The 22,721-nt window shown below is 43.5% G+C and overlaps 1 protein-coding gene across 6 annotated transcripts in view; it reads right to left on the reverse strand.

The window, feature by feature from the left end:
* Positions 1-22,721, reverse strand: part of AGAP1 (ArfGAP with GTPase domain, ankyrin repeat and PH domain 1) — a 1,748,840-nt gene that overhangs the window by 1,337,223 nt on the left and 388,896 nt on the right. For 5 of the 6 annotated variants that reach the window (XM_033947219.1, XM_033947222.1, XM_033947220.1 and 2 more), the window contains one exon: positions 18,711-18,866. The exons of the other annotated variant lie outside the window; for it this stretch is intronic. In XM_033947219.1, coding sequence (XP_033803110.1) covers positions 18,711-18,866 — 156 coding nt within the window. The remainder of the gene's footprint in view (positions 1-18,710; positions 18,867-22,721) is intronic. 6 annotated transcript variants of the gene reach the window in all.

A 22,721-nucleotide genomic window follows, 5' to 3' on the forward strand; every position in this document is an offset into this window, starting at 1 on the left:
AGATATACTAAGATGGATAGGCAAATGGCTAGAGAACAGAAAACAGAGAGTGGGCATAAATGGGAAGTTCTCAGAATGGGAAAAAGTGACTAGCGGTGTATCCCAGGGCTCAGTACTTAGACCCATCTTATTTAATATTTTCATAAATGACCTGGAAGAAGGAACATCCAGTGAAATCATCAAGTTTGCAGACGACACAAAGCTATGCCGGGCAATCAGATCGCAGAAGGACAGCGAAGAACTCCAGAGCGACTTGAATCAATTGGAGAAGTGGGCAGATAAATCGCGGCTGAATTTTAATGTGGAAAAATGCAAAGTGATGCATTTAGTTAGAAAAAATAAAGATCACAAGTATAGTATGTCAGGTGTAACTCTGGGAAAGACCGAATAGGAAAAAGACCTGGGTGTACTGATAGATAGGACCCTGAAACCGTCGGCGCAATGTGCGGCAGCAGCAAAGAAAGCAAATAGAATGCTAGGCATGATAAAGAAGGGAATTACGAGTAGATCAGAGAAAGTTATACCACCGCTCTACAGATCCATGGTCAGATCGCACCTGGAATACTGTGTCCAGCATTGGTCTCCATACCTAAAGAAGGATATAAAACTGCTAGAGAGGGTGCAGAGACGAGCAACGAAGCTAGTGAAAGGTATGGAGAACCTGGACTATGAGGAACGACTTAGGAGACTGGGGTTGTTCTCCCATAAGAAGAGGAGACTGCGAGGGGATCTGATCGAGACTTTCAAAATACTGAAAGGATTCGACAAAATGGAGCAGGGAAAGCAGTTATTTACAATGTCCAGTGTGACACGGACAAGAGGACATAGACTGAAGCTGAGGGGGGACAGGTCCAGAACGAATATCAGGAAGTTCTGTTTCACGCAGCGAGTGGTGGACACCTGGAATGCTCTCCCAGAGGAAGTAATTGCAGAATCCACCATTCTAGGATTTAAGGGTAAACTAGATGCACATCTCCTTAAGAGTGGCATAGAGTGATACGGGTACAGTGATATGGGGACTAAAAATATGCCAGGGTGGGACTTCTGCGTGTGCGGATCACTGGACATGATGGACCCAGGGTCTAATCCGGAGATAGCAATTCTTATGTTCTTACTCCTCAGAAGGGAATCACCAACCACCACTACCTTACATTTTCTAGTAGTCATGGATCCAGCAACTCTGGAGATTTCAAGCTTTGGTCCTTCCTTTCTCTGGGATACTCTCATCTCCTCCATTTCCAGAGCTGAATACTGATTCTTAAGTTCAAGGGCATATGTTGTCACTGTATTGATCCTGCAGAGTCCCAGAATCTGAATCCAGCTGTCCTCCCTCAGCATGGCCTCTTCTTCCCCACTGCTGGAAATCCTTGATGCCTCATTAAGCATTTTATCGATGTACCTTCTCATTCTCACAGCTGCTTCTCAGTCTTACCAGTTCTTTCACTTTCTTCATGAGGGATTCCAGCTGAAGACAACTTGCACATAGAACCACTCCCTCTGCTTGGGTAAAATTTTCTGTCTGCACAGAGACAGAAACTGTTACCTGAGCAACAGCTTTGGTGACATGATATTTCCCAGCCATACTGTGATTGCAGAAGTATTCGCACCTGATGAAAAAAAAAGAAGAAAAAGCAGAAAAAATCCTACCAAAGCAAGGCCCTGTTCCTAAATGGCTGAACAGCCTATAAATCAAACAATCAGCCTTGGGGTGGGACGGAATTAATCACTAAACACAGACTTTCCTCATCTGCTATCTGTGTCCTAATCTGATTGTATCTTATGTTCTGAAATACAACATAAAATACACTTTTTATATAAAAACTTTAACAGGGACTCTGAAGGCTATACTATTGTCTAAAGTGACTTTGCAGAAAAAGCAGAGTACTGAACTAAAAAAGTAAAAATGAAATACTATGAAATAAACTACTAAAGTCCAAATTTACATTTTCCCAATTCTAAATACCAGAAGGTATGATATTCCAGTGTTGTTTTTCTTCCTCTTAGTAGATCCTCTCTGTCCTTTGGAAGAAGATTCTTGTTGGAGTACCTTTTCAGAGCTGACTTTAGACCATATTTGATCTAACTGGTGTCAGATTAAAAATTCTTTTTCTACCTTTAACGAGTTACCATCCTGCATTGATGATGTACACAGGCAGATAGAAAAACTTAAAACTGACAAATCCCCGGGTCCGGACGGAATCCATCCCAGGGTTCTGAAGGAATTAAAGGAGGAGATAGCGAAACTACTGCAGCAAATTTGCAACCTATCCTTGAAAACAGGCATGATCCCGGAGGATTGGAAGATAGCCAATGTCACGCCCATCTTTAAAAAGGGATCAAGTGGTGACCCGGGAAACTACAGACCAGTGAATTTGACCTCGGTTCCGGGGAAACTGGCGGAAGCACTGATTAAAGAACACATCGATGAACATCTGGAAAGAAACGAACTTTTGAAAACAACCCAACATGGTTTCTGCAGGGGGAGATCGTGCCTAACAAACTTATTGCACTTCTTTGAAGGAATTAACAAACGGATGGACAGAGGAGACCCCATAGACATCATATACCTTGATTTCCAAAAAGCCTTTGACAAGGTGCCTCACGAACGTCTACTCCGGAAACTGAAGAACCATGGAGTGGACGGAGACGTACATAGATGGATCAGAAACTGGTTGGCGGGTAGGAAACAGAGGGTAGGGGTGAAAGGCCACTACTCGGACTGGATGAGGGTCACGAGTGGTGTTCCGCAGGGCTCAGTGCTCGGGCCGCTGCTATTTAATATATTCATAAATGATCTAGAAACAGGCACGAAGTGTGAGATAATAAAATTTGCGGACGATACAAAACTATTTAGTGGAGCTGGGACTAAAGAGGAATGTGAAGAATTGCAAAGGGACTTGAACAAATTGGGGGAATGGGCGGCGAGATGGCAGATGAAGTTCAACGTTGAGAAATGTAAAGTATTGCATGTTGGAAACAGAAACCCGAGGTACAACTATACGATGGGAGGGATATTATTGAATGAGAGTAACCAAGAAAGGGACTTGGGGGTAATGGTGGACATGACAATGAAGCCGACGGCACAGTGCGCAACAGCCACTAAGAAAGCAAATAGAATGCTAGGCATAATCAAGAAGGGTATTACAACAAGGACAAAAGAAGTTATCCTGCCATTGTATCGGGCGATGGTGCGCCCGCATCTGGAATACTGCGTCCAATATTGGTCTCCGTACCTTAGGAAGGATATGGCGTTACCCGAGAGGGTTCAGAGGAGAGCGACACGCTTGATAAAAGGGATGGAAAACCTCTCATACGCTGAGAGATTGGAGAAACTGGGTCTCTTTTCCCTGGAGAAGAGGAGACTTAGAGGGGATATGATAGAGACTTACAAGATCATGAAGGGCATAGAGAGAGTAGAGAAGGACAGATTCTTCAAACTTTCGAAAAATAAAAGAACAAGAGGACACTTGGAAAAGTTGAAAGGGGACAGATTTAAAACGAATGCTAGGAAGTTCTTCTTTACCCAACGAGTGGTGGACACCTGGAATGCGCTTCCAGAGGGCGTAATAGGGCAGAGTACAGTACAGGGGTTTAAGAAAGGATTGGACAATTTCCTGCTGGAAAAGGGGATAGAAGGGTATAGATAGAGGATTACTGCACAGGTCCTGGACCTGTTGGGCCACCACGTGTGCGGACTGCTGGGCACGATGGACCTCTGGTCTGACCCAGCAGAGGCATTGCTTATGTTCTTATGTTCATTGATTTAGGGAGTGAGATCAGTTCATAAGGCTATTTTGTATACACATCATTGGAAGAGAGTATCTTACTTTAATCGTTAAAAACTGCCACTGTGAGGGCTCTATTAAAGAATTAATCTTTGGATGCAAAGGCCCCCTAGTAATTACGCATACCAGCTAATATCCAATTTAACCTTCTTAGCTAAATTAATTGAAAAGTCTGTTCTCAACCAACTAAATGACTTGATTCTCAACAAATTTTAAATAGGTTTCAATTTGGATTCCTGGGAAAGCACAATATGGAGACTTTAGTTTTTTGTTGGTCTCATTAGATTTTTCAGTCACTTTTGATACTATTGATGTTATTCTCTTGCAACGACTAGAGGCAATTGGAATTTCAGGAACTGTTTTATAATGGTTCATCTCCTATTTAGCAAATATATGATTTTCTGTGATTAAAGGCCAAGGTCATTCTGAACTGATGGAACATACCTCAGGGGGTTCAGCAGGGATATGCATTAATTGACTACCCTGTTTAATATCTTTTGGAAACCTTTGTGAGTTCTCTTAGGTACCCTGGGGGCTGAATACAGGATTTATGCCAATGACATTCAATTTTTCTATAAAATAGATTGGCATTATACAGTACTTAGACCCTGAATTTCTTGACTATATCAGTGACTCAATGGATGAAAGCCAACCATTTGAAATTAAATATGAGCAAGACTCAAATCATGGTTTTATCAAGCCTTTCCTAGATAGGATAAAATTACAGTTTTTGCACAGTATTAAAACTTTGAAAGTCATACTTGACTCAGCCTTAACTATGCTTGATGAAGTAAATAAGATCATTAAATCAGTATTTCACAAAGTGAAAATAGTAAGAAGACTTCATGAACTTGAATAGAATTTCTGATTGGTAGTACAAATTATGGCTATGTTTGATTGTAACACAGCTAAGAAGAAAAAATGTAAAAACTTTAAATTGAAACAAGTTGGGCAGACTGGATGGACCATTCGTGTCTTTATCTGCTGTCATCTACTATGTTTATGTTTATTACTCTTAGGTATAAGAAAGTATTATGTGAAATTAAAGATTGCAAAGAATACTATAGCATGAGTAATCTCAGGTTAAATCAAGGTAAGATTATATTGCGTCTACACTGCAAGCATTGCACTGCCTGCCTGCTGATTTCAGAATTCGCTACAAGGTGATAATATTGGTATTTAAAACCTCTTTTAAAGTGATATACTTTGATGATTATCAGTCATCTGTAATACTGCTGGTCTAATTCTCTGAAATGCATTTCCTACAGATATACAAGCAGTGAGAGATATGAAAGAATTTAAGACAAAATTGAAAAATGTTTTGAACCAGCAGACTTTTCCAACAACCTGAATAAGTATTGGTGATGCAAATTTTAAGTAGAAATTGGCCACCTTGAGAACGAGCTGCTGGGCTTGATGGACCATTGGTCTAACTCAGTAAGGCCATTCTTATGTTCTTAAGTATGTTATGTGAAGGAGTGGCCTAGTGGTTAGGAGCAGCTGCCTCAGTACCCTGAGGGTGTGAGTGATTCCTACTGTAGCTCCTTATGACTCTAGGCAAGTCAATAAACATTTCATTGCCCCAGGTACAAAATAAGTACCTGTAATCACACAGGAAAAGTGGTATATCAAGTCCCATTACCTTTACCCTATTTTATTTTCATACTGTGTATTGGAATATATATATGTTTACTGTGTATTGGAATATACGGTATATGTTGATTTGTGATCCACCTAGCATGGCAAAGATAGTGCATAATAAAAATTTTGTAAATAAATAAATACCTCTCTCCCCTTCCAGGCCCAGATCTAATATCTTTCCCTCTCTCCCTCACTCTCCAGTGTCCTGGGGTCAATCATTCCTCCAACACCCTTTTGTTTTTCCCTCCCATTATCCAGCATCTCTCTCGCCTCTACCTCTAGTTCTAGGGCCAGGTATAACATCTCTCTCTCCCCTCTGCCCTTATGTACAACATTTCTCTCTTTACTTCTCACCCCCCCCCAAAAAAAAAAAAAAAAATATATATATATATATATATATATCCTTCAGATCTCCTTCCCTCTCTTAACCCCTCACCCTGCATGCCCGGCTCAGGTATCCTCCCCCACATGCACGAGTCAGATATCCCCCCTCTCTCTTAAACCCCTCCTCTGTGTCCCAGTCAAGATCTCTCCCTCCCCTATCTTAAACCACTTCCATGACCAAGTTGGGTTTCTGCTTTCTCTTTAACTTACCTGATCCAGGCATGGTAGAGGGCCGAGAGAGAGAAGAGGAGATAACACCCCCCCAATGTACCTGAGTTGGGTTATCTTCCTCTTCTCTCTCTCTCTCAACCCACCTCCTCTGTGCCTGAGTCAGATATACCCCCCCCCCTCTCTTTCAACTCTCCTCCATGCCTGGGTCAGTAGGGTGGTCCACAGTAGTAAGGAAAAAAAAATCAACCTTGTCAAATCTTATCTCCACAAGGCTTAGTTTTGTCCACTTGGTATGTCTTACTCATGTATCAAATTTCAGCTTGATTAGACAATATTTAGAGGTCACCCCAGCATGAACTCTTTGCTTGTGTATTGTGTATGTAGGTGACTGTGCATAATTAGTTTCTATGGTGTCATCTAGTTTGTGATCTGCACCCAAAAACTGGCTCCTTGGGAAGTCAGTCTGTCAGCTGTTAACTACCATGTTTCCCCAAAAATAAGACAGTGTCATTTATTAATTTTAGGCCCCAAAAATGCACTAGGTCTTACTTTCGGAGTATGTACATGATCATCTATCCCTTGCTCTCCTTCATCACAATTCTTCCTCTTTCCTTTCTCTCCCCCACACATGCAACATCTTTCCTCCCCTCCCTCATGCAGCAGGACCCTTGCCCAGCTTCTATCCTTCCCTCCCTCCCAACCCTCATGCAGCAGGACCCTTGCCCAGCTTCTATCCTTCTCTCCTTCCCATCCTTCGTGCAGCAAGACCCTTGCCCAGCTTCAATCCTTCCCTCCCTCCCATCCCTCATGCAGCAGATCCCTTGCTCAGCTTCCCTTTCCTCCCTCCCATCCCTTGTGCAGCAGGACCCTTACCCATCTTCTATCCTTCCCTCCCTCCCATCCCTCGTGCAGCAGGACTCTTGCCCAGCTTCTCTTCCATCCCATATGCAGCAGGACCCTTGCCCAGCTTCTGTTCCCTCCCATCCCTTGTGCAGCAGGACCCTTGCCCAGCTTCCCTTCCCTCCCTCCCCTTGTAAAGCAGAACCCTTATCCGCCAGTCATGTCATCAGTAATGTGGCAGGATGAATTCACGGGCGGACAAGGCCGAAGCAGCCTGTTTAGAGTGCTGCCGGCCCAACGCTGCTTAGGAAGGTACCGTATGTGGGGTTCGCTCACAGTCAGCGGGGTTCAAAACGGGGGAGGGAAGGATGGGGATTCGGCTGTGCAGCGGGGATGGGTGCTCGGGGGGGTGGTGCTTGCTCAAGGGTTCAGCTGCACAAGGGATGGGAGGGAGAGAAGGAAGGGAAACTGCCGGCAAATCCCAGGACTAGGGCTTATTTTTGGGGTAGGGCTTATATTAAGACCGCATATTGTGTGGACGGCTTCATCGACTTGTCGATCAGAACTCCCAAGTCCCTTTCCTGGGAGGTCTCTCCAAGTACCGCCCCAGACATCCTGTATTCGTGCATGAGATTTTTGTTACCGACATGCATCACTTTACACATATCCACGTTGAACCTCATCTGCCATGTCAATGCCCATTCCTCGAGCTTAAGTATGTTACGTTGCCAAAAACCTCTCCCCCCAAACTCTCCCAATTCCACATACACAAACAACATCTGCCCAGGCCTCAGAATCCCCACACTAGTACTTACCAGAACCCACCCTCACCTCCTTAAAGCCTGTTCCTCCAGCAAACCTACCCAAACTTACCTCTGACTCTCTCACCCCAGTCCCTACACTCTACTGTAACACCAGTTCTTTCCGAAATAAGACCCAAATAGTAAAAGATTTACTCGAAGATTTCGACCCGGGTTTCTTGTGCATCACTGAATCATGGATTGAAAAATATGATTTATTCACACAAAACGAACTCTGTCCCCCAGGCTACTATGGCCTCTTCTCTCCCAGAATAAACCGGAAAGGAGGAGGTCTGGCTTTACTCTACAAATCATTCTTTAATGTCCAGCTCCTCGAAAAGGGCAGCCATTCTTCTTTAGAATTTATGCTAGCTTCAGTCAATGACGAACTTCATCCCCACCCATTAGGTATCCTGCTACTTTACCGCCCACCCACCCCCTGGAACAAATCCTCTGAATTGGTTCTTGAGACTATAACAAGGGCCTACCTAAAATTCCATAGACTACTGATCATTGGCGATATTAACCTTCACCTAGACGATAACACCAACAAGGACACAACTGACTTCAAAGACTTCCTCACTTCCTTAGGCTTCACTGCTCCTCCGCCCACTCCTACCCACGATAAGGGGCATTCTCTTGACATCATCAGCTTTCTTGACCTGACTGAGCACAAAACTTCTACCGATGAGACCCATTGGGAACATGTCCCCTGGTCTGATTACCTCCTAGGCTCTTTCTGCCTCCCCATCTTCATGTCACACCTTGGTACTCCATCCCGAGCCACAAACTCTTATCACCTACCGCAAAAAAATCACGAGTGAACTGTTCTGGTCCCAGTTTCTCAACAAACTTCCTCCTTTTCCCAAACACGCGGACCCAGACTCAAACTGGCACAACTGGGTAACTCTTTCCGGGACCACGTACCGTGCTCTTGCCCCTTTATCCACTAAACCCATCTCCTACTCCCACAAGGCTCCCTGGTATCTCCCATACCACAGGGAATTAAAACAGAAATGTCGAGCCTTGGAGCGAAAATGGAAAAAATCAAAATCCCCTTCTGACAGACAATCCTAGAGAGACAACATCAAGTTCTATAACACCGTATTAAAAAAAGCCAGGAAGAATTACTATGGAGACAAAATCTCCAGGTCAAAAAACCAAAACAGGACATTGTTCCACATCTGGCGCAACCTAATTTCAAAAAACAACTCCACCTTTTCCCCCTCCCTCCCATCTCCAAACGACCTAGCCAAATTTTTCAACGAAAAGATCACTACCATAAAGAGTTCACTCCTCTCAGCTGTCTCTTACAATTCTCTACCTCTGAATGACTCCAACCCTATCCCTGCTAACAGATCATGGACCTCCTTCGACTTTGTATCCGAACCCCAGATCTCTAAATTTTGTCTCAAACTTAAATCCTGCAAATGCATCCTAGATCCTTTCCCATCCTACCTTTACAAAAACATTCCTTCGCAGGCCATCTCCTCCCTTACCAGCCTTATAAACAAAGCATTACTATCGGGCCTGTTCTCCACAGAAATGGGACACATTACCTTATCCCCTCTTCTGAAAAAAGCCGATCTCGACCCTACCTCACCATCGAACTACCGCCCCATAGCAAATATCCCTCTTCTAACTAAACTGCTAGAGACCAGAGTCGCTACTCAGCTCTCCTCTTACCTAGAGAGATTCTCCATTCTCCAACACTACCAATATGGATTCAGACCCAACTTCAGCACTGAGTGCCTCCTAGTTTCCCTAATTTCAAATGTACAACAACTACACTCTCGAAACAAATTTGCTGTTCTGCTACAATTCGATCTCTCCGCGGCTTTCGACGTCGTCCACCATGACATACTAATCTACCAACTTTCTGAGATAGGAATAGACTCCAACGTCCTAAAATGGTTCTCAAGCTTCCTTCGCTCTCGTTCCTACATTGTCAACACAAATGGTTCCAGGTCCGCTCCATGGACTCAATCTTGTAGTGTCCCACAGGGTTCTCCCCTATCCCCTATTCTCTTCAACATTTATATGACCTCCCTGAAGCTCCTCAAACTTTCCTCCCTTGAAACAATCTACACATACGCTGATGACATCCTTATCCTCCTTGAAACAGACCAGAACCTCACAAACCTCCATGAGAACATTACTTCATGCATAATGAGACTTAATGCCTGGTCCCTCTCGGTACAGATGAAATTAAATGAATCAAAAACAAAATTACTCTGGCTCGGCCCAAAATTAGAATACCTGCCCACCCTCTTCACACTACCCACAGGCTCCGCTCTGCACCTTGAGTTCTCTAACAAGGTCCTCAGCATCATTATTGACTCTTCTCTCTCCCTCAACGATCACCTCAATTCCCTGGCAAAATCATGCTTTCTCAGCCTCCACATGCTGAGGAAAATAAGATCCTACTTTCGCCAAAAACATTTCGCCGTCCTTGTCCAATCCATCATCCTCTCTAAACTCGACTACTCTAATGACATTTATTTATGCCTAACAAAAAAAAGTCTTCAAAGACTCCAGCTTATCCAGAATACTGCAGCCAAGCTGATCTTTGCAAAACGCAAATTTGACCATGTCTCCCCACTCCTAACTGGCTCCCAGTGATTCCTAGAATTCATTTCAAATGCTCCTGCCTGGCTTTCAAGATCATTCACGGAATCCTCCCTCCCCTAATCCCAATATCCTTTAACGCCTCGAGGCCTGCTACCACCAGATCCATCCACAGACATAAACTATCCTTCCCCTCTCTACACGGTATTCTCTACGCAGGCAAACTGGGAAAATCCCTTCTCTTCAAAATCACGGACCTTTGGAACGAACTCACCACCCCGCTGCGGAACCTGGGTTCCCTCAAATTATTCCGCAAACAACTGAAAACCTGGCTTCTCTCTAACATATAACTTTATTTCCCTGCTTTTATTCCCTCTATTTATATGCTCCTGTAAATCTCTCTCCTTTCTCTTCTTATATTTTTAAGCTTTGTAAACTGTGCCGAGCTCCACTTAAGGCTTAGTTTAATTTAGTTTAGACAAGTTTCTGTTGAACAAGAACGTGCGCTGGTAGGGCTAGTCTCAGGGTGCTGGTCTTAGACCAGAGGGCCACCGCGTGAGCGGACTGCTGGGCATGATTGACCACTGGTCTGACTCAGCAGTGGCAATTCTTATGTTCTTATGTCCTCAGCGTGAGAGGTAAGCGAGGGGAGAGAATTCTCCAGCGCTTTACACAATAAGGCACAGGTTAATCACCCTCTGCCTGTACACCATCATAGGACACCTCAAATGTGTTCAAATTAATCAATGTGATAAATTAAACAGTGATATACAATTGGTCAGTCACACGAGTGTAAGATCAAACAGGTTATTCCCACTCAGAGAATCTATTGACTTTTACTGCTTTTCTGTGTGAGTAGATAATTAAGCAAATTTCTGATAGCCTACAGAAATAATTCTGAGCTTCCATCCCCAGGCCCCCTGCCGATTCTGAGCTTCCATCCCCAGCCCCCAAGAATCACCAGCCCCCCTGCCGATTCCCAGCTTCCATCCCCAGCCCCCTGCTGATTCTCAGCTTCCATCCCCAGCCCCCCAGACTCACCAGCACCCCTGCCGATTCCCAGCTTCCATCCCCATCCTCCAAGAATCACCAGCCCCCCTGCCAATTCTGAGCTTCCATCCCCAGCCCCCAAGACTCACCAGCCCCCCTGCCGATTCCCAGCTTCCATCCCCAGCCCCCTGCTGATTCTCAGCTTCCATCCCCAGCCCCCCTGCCGATTCCCAGCTTCCATCCCCAGCCCCCAAGACTCACCAGCCCCCCTGCCGATTCCCAGTTTCTATCCCCAGCCCCCACCAGCCCCCCCCGCCAATTCCCATCTTCCATCCCCAGCCCCCAAGACTCACCAGCCCCCTGCCAATTCCTAGCTTCCATCCCCAGCCCCCAAGACTCACCAGCCCCCCATTTCAGCTTCCATCCCCAACCCCCCTGCCGATTCCCAGCTTCCATCCCCAGCCCCCAAGACTCACCAGCCCCCCTCCTGATTCTCAGCTTCCATCCCCAGCCCCCAAGACTCACCAGCCCCCTGCCAATTCCCAGCTTCTATCCCCAGCCCCCAAGACTCACCAGCCCCCCATTTCCGCTTCCATCCCCAACCCCCCTGCCGATTCCCAGCTTCCATCCCCAGCCCCCAAGACTCACCAGCCCCCCTCCTGATTCTCAGCTTCCATCCCCAGCCCCCAAGACTCACCAGCCCCCCTGCCGATTTCAGCCCTCAAGATTCACCAGCCCCCCTGCCAATTTCAGCTTCCATCCCCAGCCCCCAAGACTCACCAGCCCCCCCTGCCGATTCCAGCTTATATCCCCAACCCCCCTGCCGATTTCAGCTTCCATCCCCAGCCCCCAAGACTCACCAGCTCCCCCTGCCGATTCCAGCTTCCATCCCCAACCCCCAAGACTCACCAGCCCCCCTGCCGATTTCAGCTTCCATCCCCAGCCCCTAAGACTCACCAGCCCCCCTGCCAATTTCAGCCCCCAAGACTCACCAGCCCCCCTGCCGATTCGGAGCTTCCATCCCCAGCGGGGAAAGAGCCAGCCAAAACTAGTATTTGTTGTTGCCGAGTGCCGAGGTCTGCTGCACAAGGTCCGCTCGCTCGCCACTTGACTCTCCCGCCACTTGACTCTCCCACTACTTTTGTTTCTTCTGATGTAACTTCCGGTTTCGCAAAACTGGAAGTTACATTAGATAGGAAGAGTCCGGCGGCCGGCGGCATGAAATAGCCTAAACTCATCTTGCGGCTGAATCGGTGAGCCCAGTTTTTAATAAAAACGAACCGATTCAAATCGATTCACCTGATTTGAATCAGTGAACCGATTCGAATCGTGCATCGGGCAGCACTAGCATCCACCATTGTCAGACCTTCCACAATGTCTTATGCATACAAACGAAATGGAATCTGTGATCTTTGAAAGTCTTGTAACAGAGAATAGTCATATTTTGATCTCTTGATTGACGGAGGATCAACAAAAGTAAAGAAACATCCTATAAAGTGGACTGATGATCCAGTTTTCAAGGAACTTTGGAACTGGGCATCCAAACTGACTGTTAATAAAGCAGCAGAATGAGGTATAAGCCTCATTGAAAAATACAATAATACTTTGACAAAAGATGAAGAACAGACGCAATTTGTTCTTTGGCTAGTGGCCAGCCACCAAAAGAAGTTTCCTTCTGCATCAAAGGCGGCTTTTATGTCACAGGCCATTGATTATTTGTTGAGTGCACAAGAATTATAATATACTGCTAAACTTAGTTTAAAAAAAAACACCGAGGTGAGGTGACCCCTAAAGTTTTTTCATTTTTATATAAAGGAATAAAATTAGCCTTGTGGACAAATGAAATGTGTTAATTACATTTTTGGATCACTCTATTGCAGTGTCTCACAAACTTTTTTGAGCCAGGGCACACTAAACCTAGTGTCCCCAGCTCGAGACACCCGGAAGTGCACTGGCATTAGCATGATGACATCACGTGCATGCATGATGTCAGCACATGCGCAAAGGCCCTTCAAACAGGCCTTGAGCTGAGAGGAGAGAAGGGCCAGTAGAGAAGAGAGAAGAGCCGGCGAGAAGAGAGAAGAGCTGGAGAGAAGGGCCAGCAGAGAGAAGAGGTGCCAGTGTTGGGAGATTGCTTACAGGATGTGCCTCTCTTCGCGAGAGGCACGTCCTGTAGACAGTCATCTGGCACCAGCATTGCTCCTCTTCCCCAGTATACCGAGGCACACCTGAAATCTCAGGAGGCACACTGGTGTGCCGCGGCACCACTGCTCTATTGGATCAGGTAATAATAATAATTTATTTCTTATATACTGCTATACCAGAAGTTCGAAGCGGTTCACAACAGAAATACATACAATCAATATTTGGGGTACAAAATAAAACAGTCAGTTTAAAATGCAATAAAACATTAAAAATACATCTGATTAAAATCTAAAAGTTAAGACAGTAGCATAATTAAGATATAAACAGCTGTTGGAATTCATGATAAGTTAAAACAATAACATGATGTAAGAATTATAACTTATCGAACAGACGTGTCTTCAATGATTTTCTGAAATCAACATAAGAAGTAGCCTCAAGTATAGGTTTTCCAAGCCATGTATTCAGTTTAGCTGCCTGGAATGTTAAAATTCTATCAAAAATCTTCTTATATTGACATGATTTCAAAGAAGGATAATTAAATAGATTTATACCACAAGTACTCTTATTGGAACCATTCAAAAAAAACTGAGAGGCAAGGTAATCTTGTAGCATCCCGAAAACGGCTTTGTAACTCTAATTCAGGCAAACTTGAAGAGAACTCTATCCACAGGTAATCAGTGGAGTTTTTGAAAATAAGGAGTAATGTGTTCCCATTTTTTTAAACCAAAGATGAGACGAACCGCAGTATTCTAGATCAGTCTCAATTTTTTGAGTATTTTTTTGTAAGCCCCTAGATATACAATATTACAGTAATCCAAAATACTCAAGATGGATATTTGCACCAGTAAACGAAAGGACGATTCGTCAAATAATTTTTTAATGGTACGAAGCTTCTATAAGACAGATATACATTTCTCAAACAGCAGATCTGTATGCTTTTCCAGGATTAGATGCTTGTCAAGAGTTATTCCTAGTATTTTTATAGTATGTTCAATTTTGTATTCTCGTCCGCTCACATGAATCAAATTTTCTTTTATCTTTTCATTGGGAGTTGCTAAAAAAAATTTAGTTTTCTCTCTATTTATTTTCAATTTAAAAGCAATCATCCAAAGCTCAATTTGATTTAAGATGTTGGCTAAAAGATTAATAAAGTCAGACGACAGACAAGTTAAAGGGATCACAACAGTGATGTCGTCTACATAAATGTAAAAGTTGAGCTTTAGGTTTTGCAGCAAGTTTCCTAATGAAATGAGATAAATATTGAACAGAGTCGGGGATAGAGGAGAACCCTGAGGCACCCCACAAATGTTATTCCAGCTGTAAGAGATATTGTTGTCCTACAAAAACTAAACTTAAAGCACTACATATACGCAGACAACATATCCATTTTAATCCCTTTAACTGACATCACATATGAAATTATAGACAACCTCTCAAACACAATGACAGAAATCGAAAAATGGACCACCACCTTCAAACTGAAACTAAACACAGAGAAAATAAAAGTCTTTTTGGCAAGCCCCATGACAAAATTACGAGAACATCGTTAAAAATAAACAACCACAAATATCCAATATCCAATACCATAAAAATACTGGGTATCACTCTAGATACACACCTAACCATGGCTGACTACACAAACTTACTGGTGAAAAAAGGTTTTTACACGCTGTGGAAGCTAAGGACCATTAAAAAATACTTTGCCCCAACAACCTTCAGGTTGCTGGTTCAATCGCTGATCCTATCCATCCTTGACTACTGCAACATCATTTACCTGGGTATCTCACAAAAAACAGTAAAAAAATTGAGATTAGTACAAAACACTGCTGTTCGCTTAATCTGCGGACTGAGAAAAAAAGACCACATTAGCCCCTACTATAAAAAACTGCACTGGCTACCACTAGAAGCGCGAATACTATTCAAATTTGAATGTATCCGTTTCAAACAAGTCTGGGGACTAGCACTTTCCTACCTGAAAACTCACTTCATTCTGCACAACCCCTCACGAACAACCAGAAACAAAAATATTTTTGCATACCCAAAGATCTCAGGCTGCAGATACAAATCCTTCCTAGATAGAACCTTCATGTTCCAAGTGAATAGACAGCAAGTCTGGCTGAGAAACTGCATAAATGAACCCAAACTGACTTACAATGCATTCCGAAAATCAATTAAAACCGACCTATTCGACAAATTCATTGACTAAAACAGACCACCCTCTCTCTCTATGATATTCCCCTCTGTAAACACAATTACAATCTCTCAGGAAGCTCCAATTTTCATGTATTCTTTACCCATGGAACTTAAATTAGTATGTAACTTTTCTATTTTAGGCTTCTTGTTATTCGCTGACTGTCCAGTCTTCTTTCAGTGTGAACTGCCTAGAAGTCGCTTGACTATGGCGGTATACAAAAAAATAAAGTTATTATTATTATTATGAAATACCTGGTAGGATCTTTTGCTTAGGAATTCATCTCTGTCACTCTTTACCACCTCCCATGCCTAGCTAGGATATCAAATGCCTCCCTTCTCTCATAATATACCCTCTCTACCTGGGGTCAGGTATCCACCACCACCCCTGTCTGTTATTTCCTCCCCCCCTCTCCCCCCATGCCTGGGTAGGGTATCAAATCCCTCCCCTCTCTCGTAACACCCCTCCATGTCTGGGTCAATTCTCTCTCTCAACACCCTCTCTTGTGCCCAGGTTGTGAAATCTCCTCTCTCCAAGCTCCCCCTCGTTTGCTCTCTCTATTTCTATTTCTCTCAAGATCTCTCTTCCTCTGTGCTGAGATCATGTATCTGCCTTCCTCTTTCAATCCCTTCTCCTCTTCCCACAACCCAGCAACAAACCTAGTATACATTTCACTCTGCTCCAGCAGCTTATATGCATTCACCCTGGTTTCCTTATGAAAAAGATAAGCAATTATCAGCTGTGGAGTACTTGAATTGTGAATTATCTGTATGATGTTTGTGAAAGTTAAAAAATGACAAATCTGTTCCGTTGCTTACTGCTGCGAGAAGAGTCTCATGGCCACAGCCACACTATACTAAGGGCTGCGCTAGTCTTCTGGTCACAAAAAGTGCAGACATGGAGGGGAACAAAAATTGTTCCCAGCCCATTCCCTATTCTCACTGTCAATGGTAAAATGCACAAACGAGGGGGGGGGGGGCGATGCCCTAGTAATCAACTTGCACAGGGTATAGCTATAGCTTGGTATGGTCCTATTGAACTTGACCACTCCATCTCCAACTTGCTGACAACAACGAGCGACTTCAAATCATTTCGAAAGGGAATCAAAACCCTGCTATTCAAAAAATTTATCCAGATATCTTAACACTTCCTCTGTCCTCTCCCCTCCCTTGTAAACCCCCCCCCCCAAAGTCTCACCATCTCTTATAATTTCTTCCCTCCAAAGTATCAACCATGTATACAGTTCCCTAAATTGCAATTCTCCTGGAAATGTCCAGTTAACTTCTTTGTCATTCTAATTCCTAAACTGTAGTTTTTCCTGGAAATGTCCAGTTAGCTTCTTTTGTAATCCGCCTAGAACTGCAAGGTATGAGCGGAATAGAAGTCACTAATGTAATGTAATGTAACTTACAGAATTAAGCAGAGGTGCACCTCTAAAGAATTCAAGGTTGAATTACAGGCAGTCCCTGGGTTAAGAACGGGTTCCATTTTTTAAATTGTTCTTAAGTTGAATTTCTATGTCACTCAGATCCTAGTATTCTTTCCACCTTCTCCCCCCTCCTTGAGGCCCCTTTTATTTCCCTTTCCATCCAGCCCACTGTTACCTTTCCATCACCACATCCAACATTACTCCCTCTCATCTCTATTCCCCATTCATCTCTATCTTACTCCTCTCCCACCACCATGTCCAATAATTCTCTCTTCCTCCGCCCAACAATTCTCCTCTTTCTTCCAAGTGTCTGAGTTTATTTACAATTTGATAGGCCAGCAACCAGAAAGTATTTGGTCGGTTTACAATACTAAAATAGCAGTTTAAAATTATTAAAATAAAATGGAGAGGGATGTAGACAGGACAAAGACAACATGGAAGGGGGGATTGATACAAAAGGGACCAAGGGAGAGGGAAAGTCAAAAATGCATCAAAGTTAAAATTAAAAATTAATAGGGTGGAAAGAAGGGGAAGGGAAGGAACAAATGGGGAGGGGTGGTCTCTTTCCCTCTCTCAGACACCCAATTCACCCGTTCTATTCTCTCCCCACCTCAGCATCTCTTTCTCTCACTCCCTCCATTCTTCCATCCTATGGCTCATGCTCCCCTCCCTCCCTCCCTCCATTCTGTGTCCCAAGTTCATTCCCCTACCTCCTTCCTTCCATCCTTTGTCCAGTTTGTGCTCTCTTCCAAATCCCAACGCGCCCCTCTCTCTCCCTCCATTCTGTGCCCCAAGTATGTGCCTTCCTCCGGCAGGTGCCTCTGGAAGTCTTTCCTCTGACACTGGAGGAAACCCCTCCCATGTCAGAGGGAAGGCTCTGGCTCAGCTACAGGACATGCGAAGGAGCCGCTGCCCATGACTTTGTGCAGAGAAATGACTGCAGTTGGAATGAGGAGGGAGCCGGCCAGAAGGTAAACACCCGCCGGAGACACGTACTTGGGCACAGAATGGAAAGAGGGAGGAGGGAGAGGTATGTGTTGGGACTCGGGAGGGAGGGGGAGGGGCACGTTGGGACTCGGGAGGTTGAGCAGGACCCCCGTTCAAAAATATGAGTCTGACATAAGTCGGATGTTCGTAAAACAGGGACTGCCTGAATCAGAATGAACTGGGTTAAACTTCTCCTGAAGTTTAATTAGTACACACGCACGCACACACAGATAGATCTTCCTAAGTAGTTTTGAGTCTTCCAAGTACACATCAGTATATATGTAGAGGTATTGAAAAGAGGTTTAAATTTGATAGATGTAGAAATAGATACAATTAGATATGACACTGATATATTTAATTTTTCTATCTTGATTAGCTTTTCAATTATAGCTCAAGTCGATTTTATGATATTTTTCTCGGACAAGAATTCCATTCCCCAAAAAGTTTACAATAGTGAGTATCTAAAGTAATTGGAGATAAAGTGGCCTGTCAGAGATAACAAAAAAAAGTCACTGTGGGACGTGGTCTTTAAAGACTGGTTCCCTGCTCCAATCACTAAGCTACTCATTCTCCTAAGTACTTCTAAGAAAAGCCTGGACATAAGAGAACTTGATGGCAGACATGTGCTGTCAAATTTTGTAGAAAACCAGAAAAAAAATAAGAGAGGAATAAAGCAAGATGATGTTTAGAAGTTAAAAAAACAAACTCATTTCTATTAACAGCAAGTGACTTTTATTTCAGTTTACTATGCTTCACTCTTTGACTTACTGGATACTTACAGTGAAGAGATTGGAACGGCGTTTGGACTGTTTTCGAATAGGTGTTGGAGTGTTGGCAGTGGCAGGAACGTCAATTCGCAGTTCTTTTTGGCTGGTGCTTGGAGTGGATGGGACAGAGGATGAATAATCGCTTAAACTCCCACCTCCATTACTAGTCTGTATTAAATAGAAACAGTAACAAATACTACATTCAAATGTTATGTATCACTGTATAGCGTCACTAAAATTTTATAATTATTAACTAGGAACAAGTATATGATGAAAATTAATTTTTCTGTTATTGCATATGCAAGTTTTTCCTTGCTTTTGGAAAGAGTCATATGAGGATTAAAAGTAGATATTGTACACTTCTTTAGAGGTGACAAAATTCCGATGTCCTTAACTAGTGAGGGGCCAATGTATTAAATGAGTAGAAATTTTCATAAATAGCAATATGGTATGGTTGCCAGTAATAATGAGAAGGAAATCAGACCCCAGAATCCTTGTTCCACGGTCCTTAAGGGGGGGGGGGAGAGAAAACCGTGCAAGGAGGGATCACACTAATCTCCTGCAATGCTTGGTCATCTTTAGAAGGGGGAGCATTCCCAGGTAGACCGAACTTCTTCCTTAGATTGGGAATAGTAACAGGGGTTCTAAGAATGGGAGAAAGGGAGTTCTACAGGATAAAGCCAATGTAGCTAAGGATTTGCATTTAAGAGGACTGTAGCTAATTCAAAACATATCAGTCAAACTACTCTGTAATGCAAAAGGGACAGATCATGAGACACCTTTTCTTAAAAAGGAACATTGGCTCTCTATCATCTATCACACTTAATGCAAGACACCAATATTGACCCATCAGATATTTTTTTGTGGGATTTTCACATTCCTTTCAGGTAGGTTAGTATCTTATCAACCAACATGGGACAGCTAAACTGGTTTGCCGTCTCTCATCATAAGAACATTAGACTCGACTCACAGCACTGCATTTTTTGTCACTTCATCCATGTTGTGGAATTTCCTTCCCCTAAATTACATTTATTTATTGGAAATTATTAACGCCTTTATAAAGAAATTTACCCAGGGCAATGTACAGCAGGGAGATGTACAGCAAATCTGTAAGTTTAACACAAAATTTACAGATTTGTTCACAGCATAACAATAGTAAAATTACCAAATATACCGTAAATACAGTAAATGAGGTAAACTTGGAAACAGCAAATTTGGAAACAGCAAACTTGGAAACAGCAAATACTAGCACTACATTGAAACAGCAGCAATAATATACACATTTAAACAGCACTGCAGAACACCACATAACAGAAATATTTATTTTAAAAAATTTCTTTCCCGCATAAGACCTAGGCAGGTCATTACCAACATATATAATCTCTCTTTACAAATACAAGACATATCACTGCATCAACTCTGCTTAACAATGAACCATCACACCTCTTCATCACAAGAACGCTTGAACAAACAACTGTGTTTTAAGCAGACAATGAAAGTGATCCATATTCTCACATAGGTGCAAGCTATCTGGTAGAGCATCTCATAAGTCTGCAGCTGCTATGAAAATGCCAATGAACTTGTGGATGCATAACGCCTTCAATACTTGCTGCAAGTATCATAGTGCATGTCCATACAAGGTATGATGTATCACTGATAGCACTTTGTACTGAATTCTAAAACAAACTAGCAGCCAAACTGTCTCAGAATTGGCACCATATGAGTTCAACAATCTATACCCGTTAGCACCCTTGCTACTGCATTCTGGATTAACTCTCTACATTTCAACACACCCAGATACAAGGCATTGCAATAATCCAATTTGCAGCGCACTAAACTCTGTAAGACAGCATGAAAACCACTTTGTGATACCAACAGTATCAATCTCCTTATTAAATGCAATTGAGAAAAAGATAAATTTGCATTATTTATTTGATTTTTTTAGCTTGTCCTCCCAAAAGAGCCCAGAAGATTGGGTTACACGTTTACATACTGTGGCAGGGAAGCCCATGTCACTGGCTCAAAATCTGCTGTAAACCCTGCCACTAAAGAAAATGTGCCTATTCCTAAGCCAAGGAACCTACCCATTAACTCTGTTCCCAGTGCTAAGATCAGACAGGCAGGGTAGAACAGAGAAGGGATGGCAGAGAAGAACAGAATACCCATTCCAAGCCCCTATAATTCCTTTTATAAATCATCTGTTCATTCTCAGGTTAAACCTCTGGTCAGGCAAACTGACACAAGAAGGGTTAAGGAAAGGTGAGGAGCTGAAAGGCATTACATGCTCAGAGCACAAGTGAAAGTTTCACAGCATGATAAATTAAGGCCAGCTGAGCACACATGGAAACAACAATCAGGAATCTGGAGGGAAGGACATTCCTCACAGAACAGGAAACAGAGGGCAAGGAGCTCTGTCTTACTGCCTTCTGCTAGAAAACCTCCTGTCCCAAAGCACAGCCATGCCGACAAAACTTTGTTTCCCATGCAAAGGCTAATTGGAAGGAAAAGTTCCTTGAGCAGGGATGGCCAAAGGATGATCCAGAGGATAGCTTGTATCCAGATTCAAAGAGAGTGGAATCTCTTATGGAGGAAGAGGAAGATGTCTCTGAGGGGAATGAAATGGAATACAGCCCAGAACATAAGAATTGCCGCTGTTGGGTCAGACCAGTAGTCCATCCTGCCCAGCAGTCTGCTCACATGGTAGCCCCCAGGTCAAAGACCAGTGCTCTAAATGAGTCCAGCCTCACCTGCGTATGTCCCAGTTTAGCAGGAACTTGTCCAGCTTAGTCTTCAAACCCTGGAGGGTGTTTTCCCCTACAACAGACTCCAGAAGAACGTTCCAGCTCTCCACCACTCTCAGGGTGAAGAAGAACTTCCTTACATTTGTACAGACTCTATCCCCTTTTAACTTTAGAGAGTGCCCTCCCGTTCTCCCTACCTTGGAGAGTGTGAACAGTCTGTCTTTATCTACTAAGTCTATTCCCTTCAGTATTTTGAATGTTTCAATCATGTCTCCTCTCAGTCTTCTCTTTTCAAGGGAAAAGAGGACCAGTTTCTCCTATCTCTCACTTCTCCAGCCCATTAACCATTTTAGTCACACTTCTCTGGACCCTTCCGAGTAGTATCGTGTCCTTCTTCATGTACGGTGACCAGTGCAGGATGCAGTACTCCAGGTGTGGGCGCACCATGGCCCGGTACAGTAGCATGATAACCTTCTCCGATCTCTTTGTGATCCCCTTCTTTATCATTCCTAGCATTCTGTTTGCCCTTTTTGCCGTCGCAGCGCATTGTGCAGATGGCTTCATCGACTTGTCGAACAGAACTCCCAAGTCTCTTTCCTGGGAGGTCTCTCCAAGTACCGCCCCGGACATCCTGTATTCGTGCATGAGATTTTTGTTACCGACATGCATCACTTTGCATTTATCCACGTTGAACCTCATTTGCCATGTCAATGCCCATTTCTCGAGCTTGATTATGTCACTTTGTAGATGTTCGCAATCCCCCTGTGTCTTCACTACTCTGAATAACTTTGTATCGTCCACAAATTTAATCACCTCACTCATCGTACCAATGTCCAGATCATTTATAAAGATGTTGAAGAGCACGGGTCCAAGCACTGAGCCTTGCAGCACCCCGCTGGTGACACTCTTCCAGTCTGAGTATTGTACATTTACCCCCACTCTCCTGTTTCCTATGCTCCAGCCATTTTTTAATCCACGTAAGTATTTCACTCTCGATTCCATGACTTGCAATTTTACAAAGTAGTCGTTCATGTGGAACCTTGTTGAACGCCTTCAGATATACAATGTCGACTGGGTCGCCCTTGTCTATCCGCCTGTTTACTCTCTCGAAGAATTGCCCTTCATATTTACTTACAAATGCCTCCCCCAAATTTAGAGCTTGCCTCTTGCAATGGATCCAAACAACACTCACGGAAGGCCAATTCCCACAAGACCTAGGAGAAATCATAATCACCCCAATACTGAAAGATCCCAAAGGACCAATAGACACCCCCTCCAACTA

The sequence above is a fragment of the Geotrypetes seraphini genome, chromosome 5, assembly GCF_902459505.1.
Source record: "Geotrypetes seraphini chromosome 5, aGeoSer1.1, whole genome shotgun sequence".
NCBI lineage: Eukaryota > Metazoa > Chordata > Amphibia > Gymnophiona > Dermophiidae > Geotrypetes > Geotrypetes seraphini.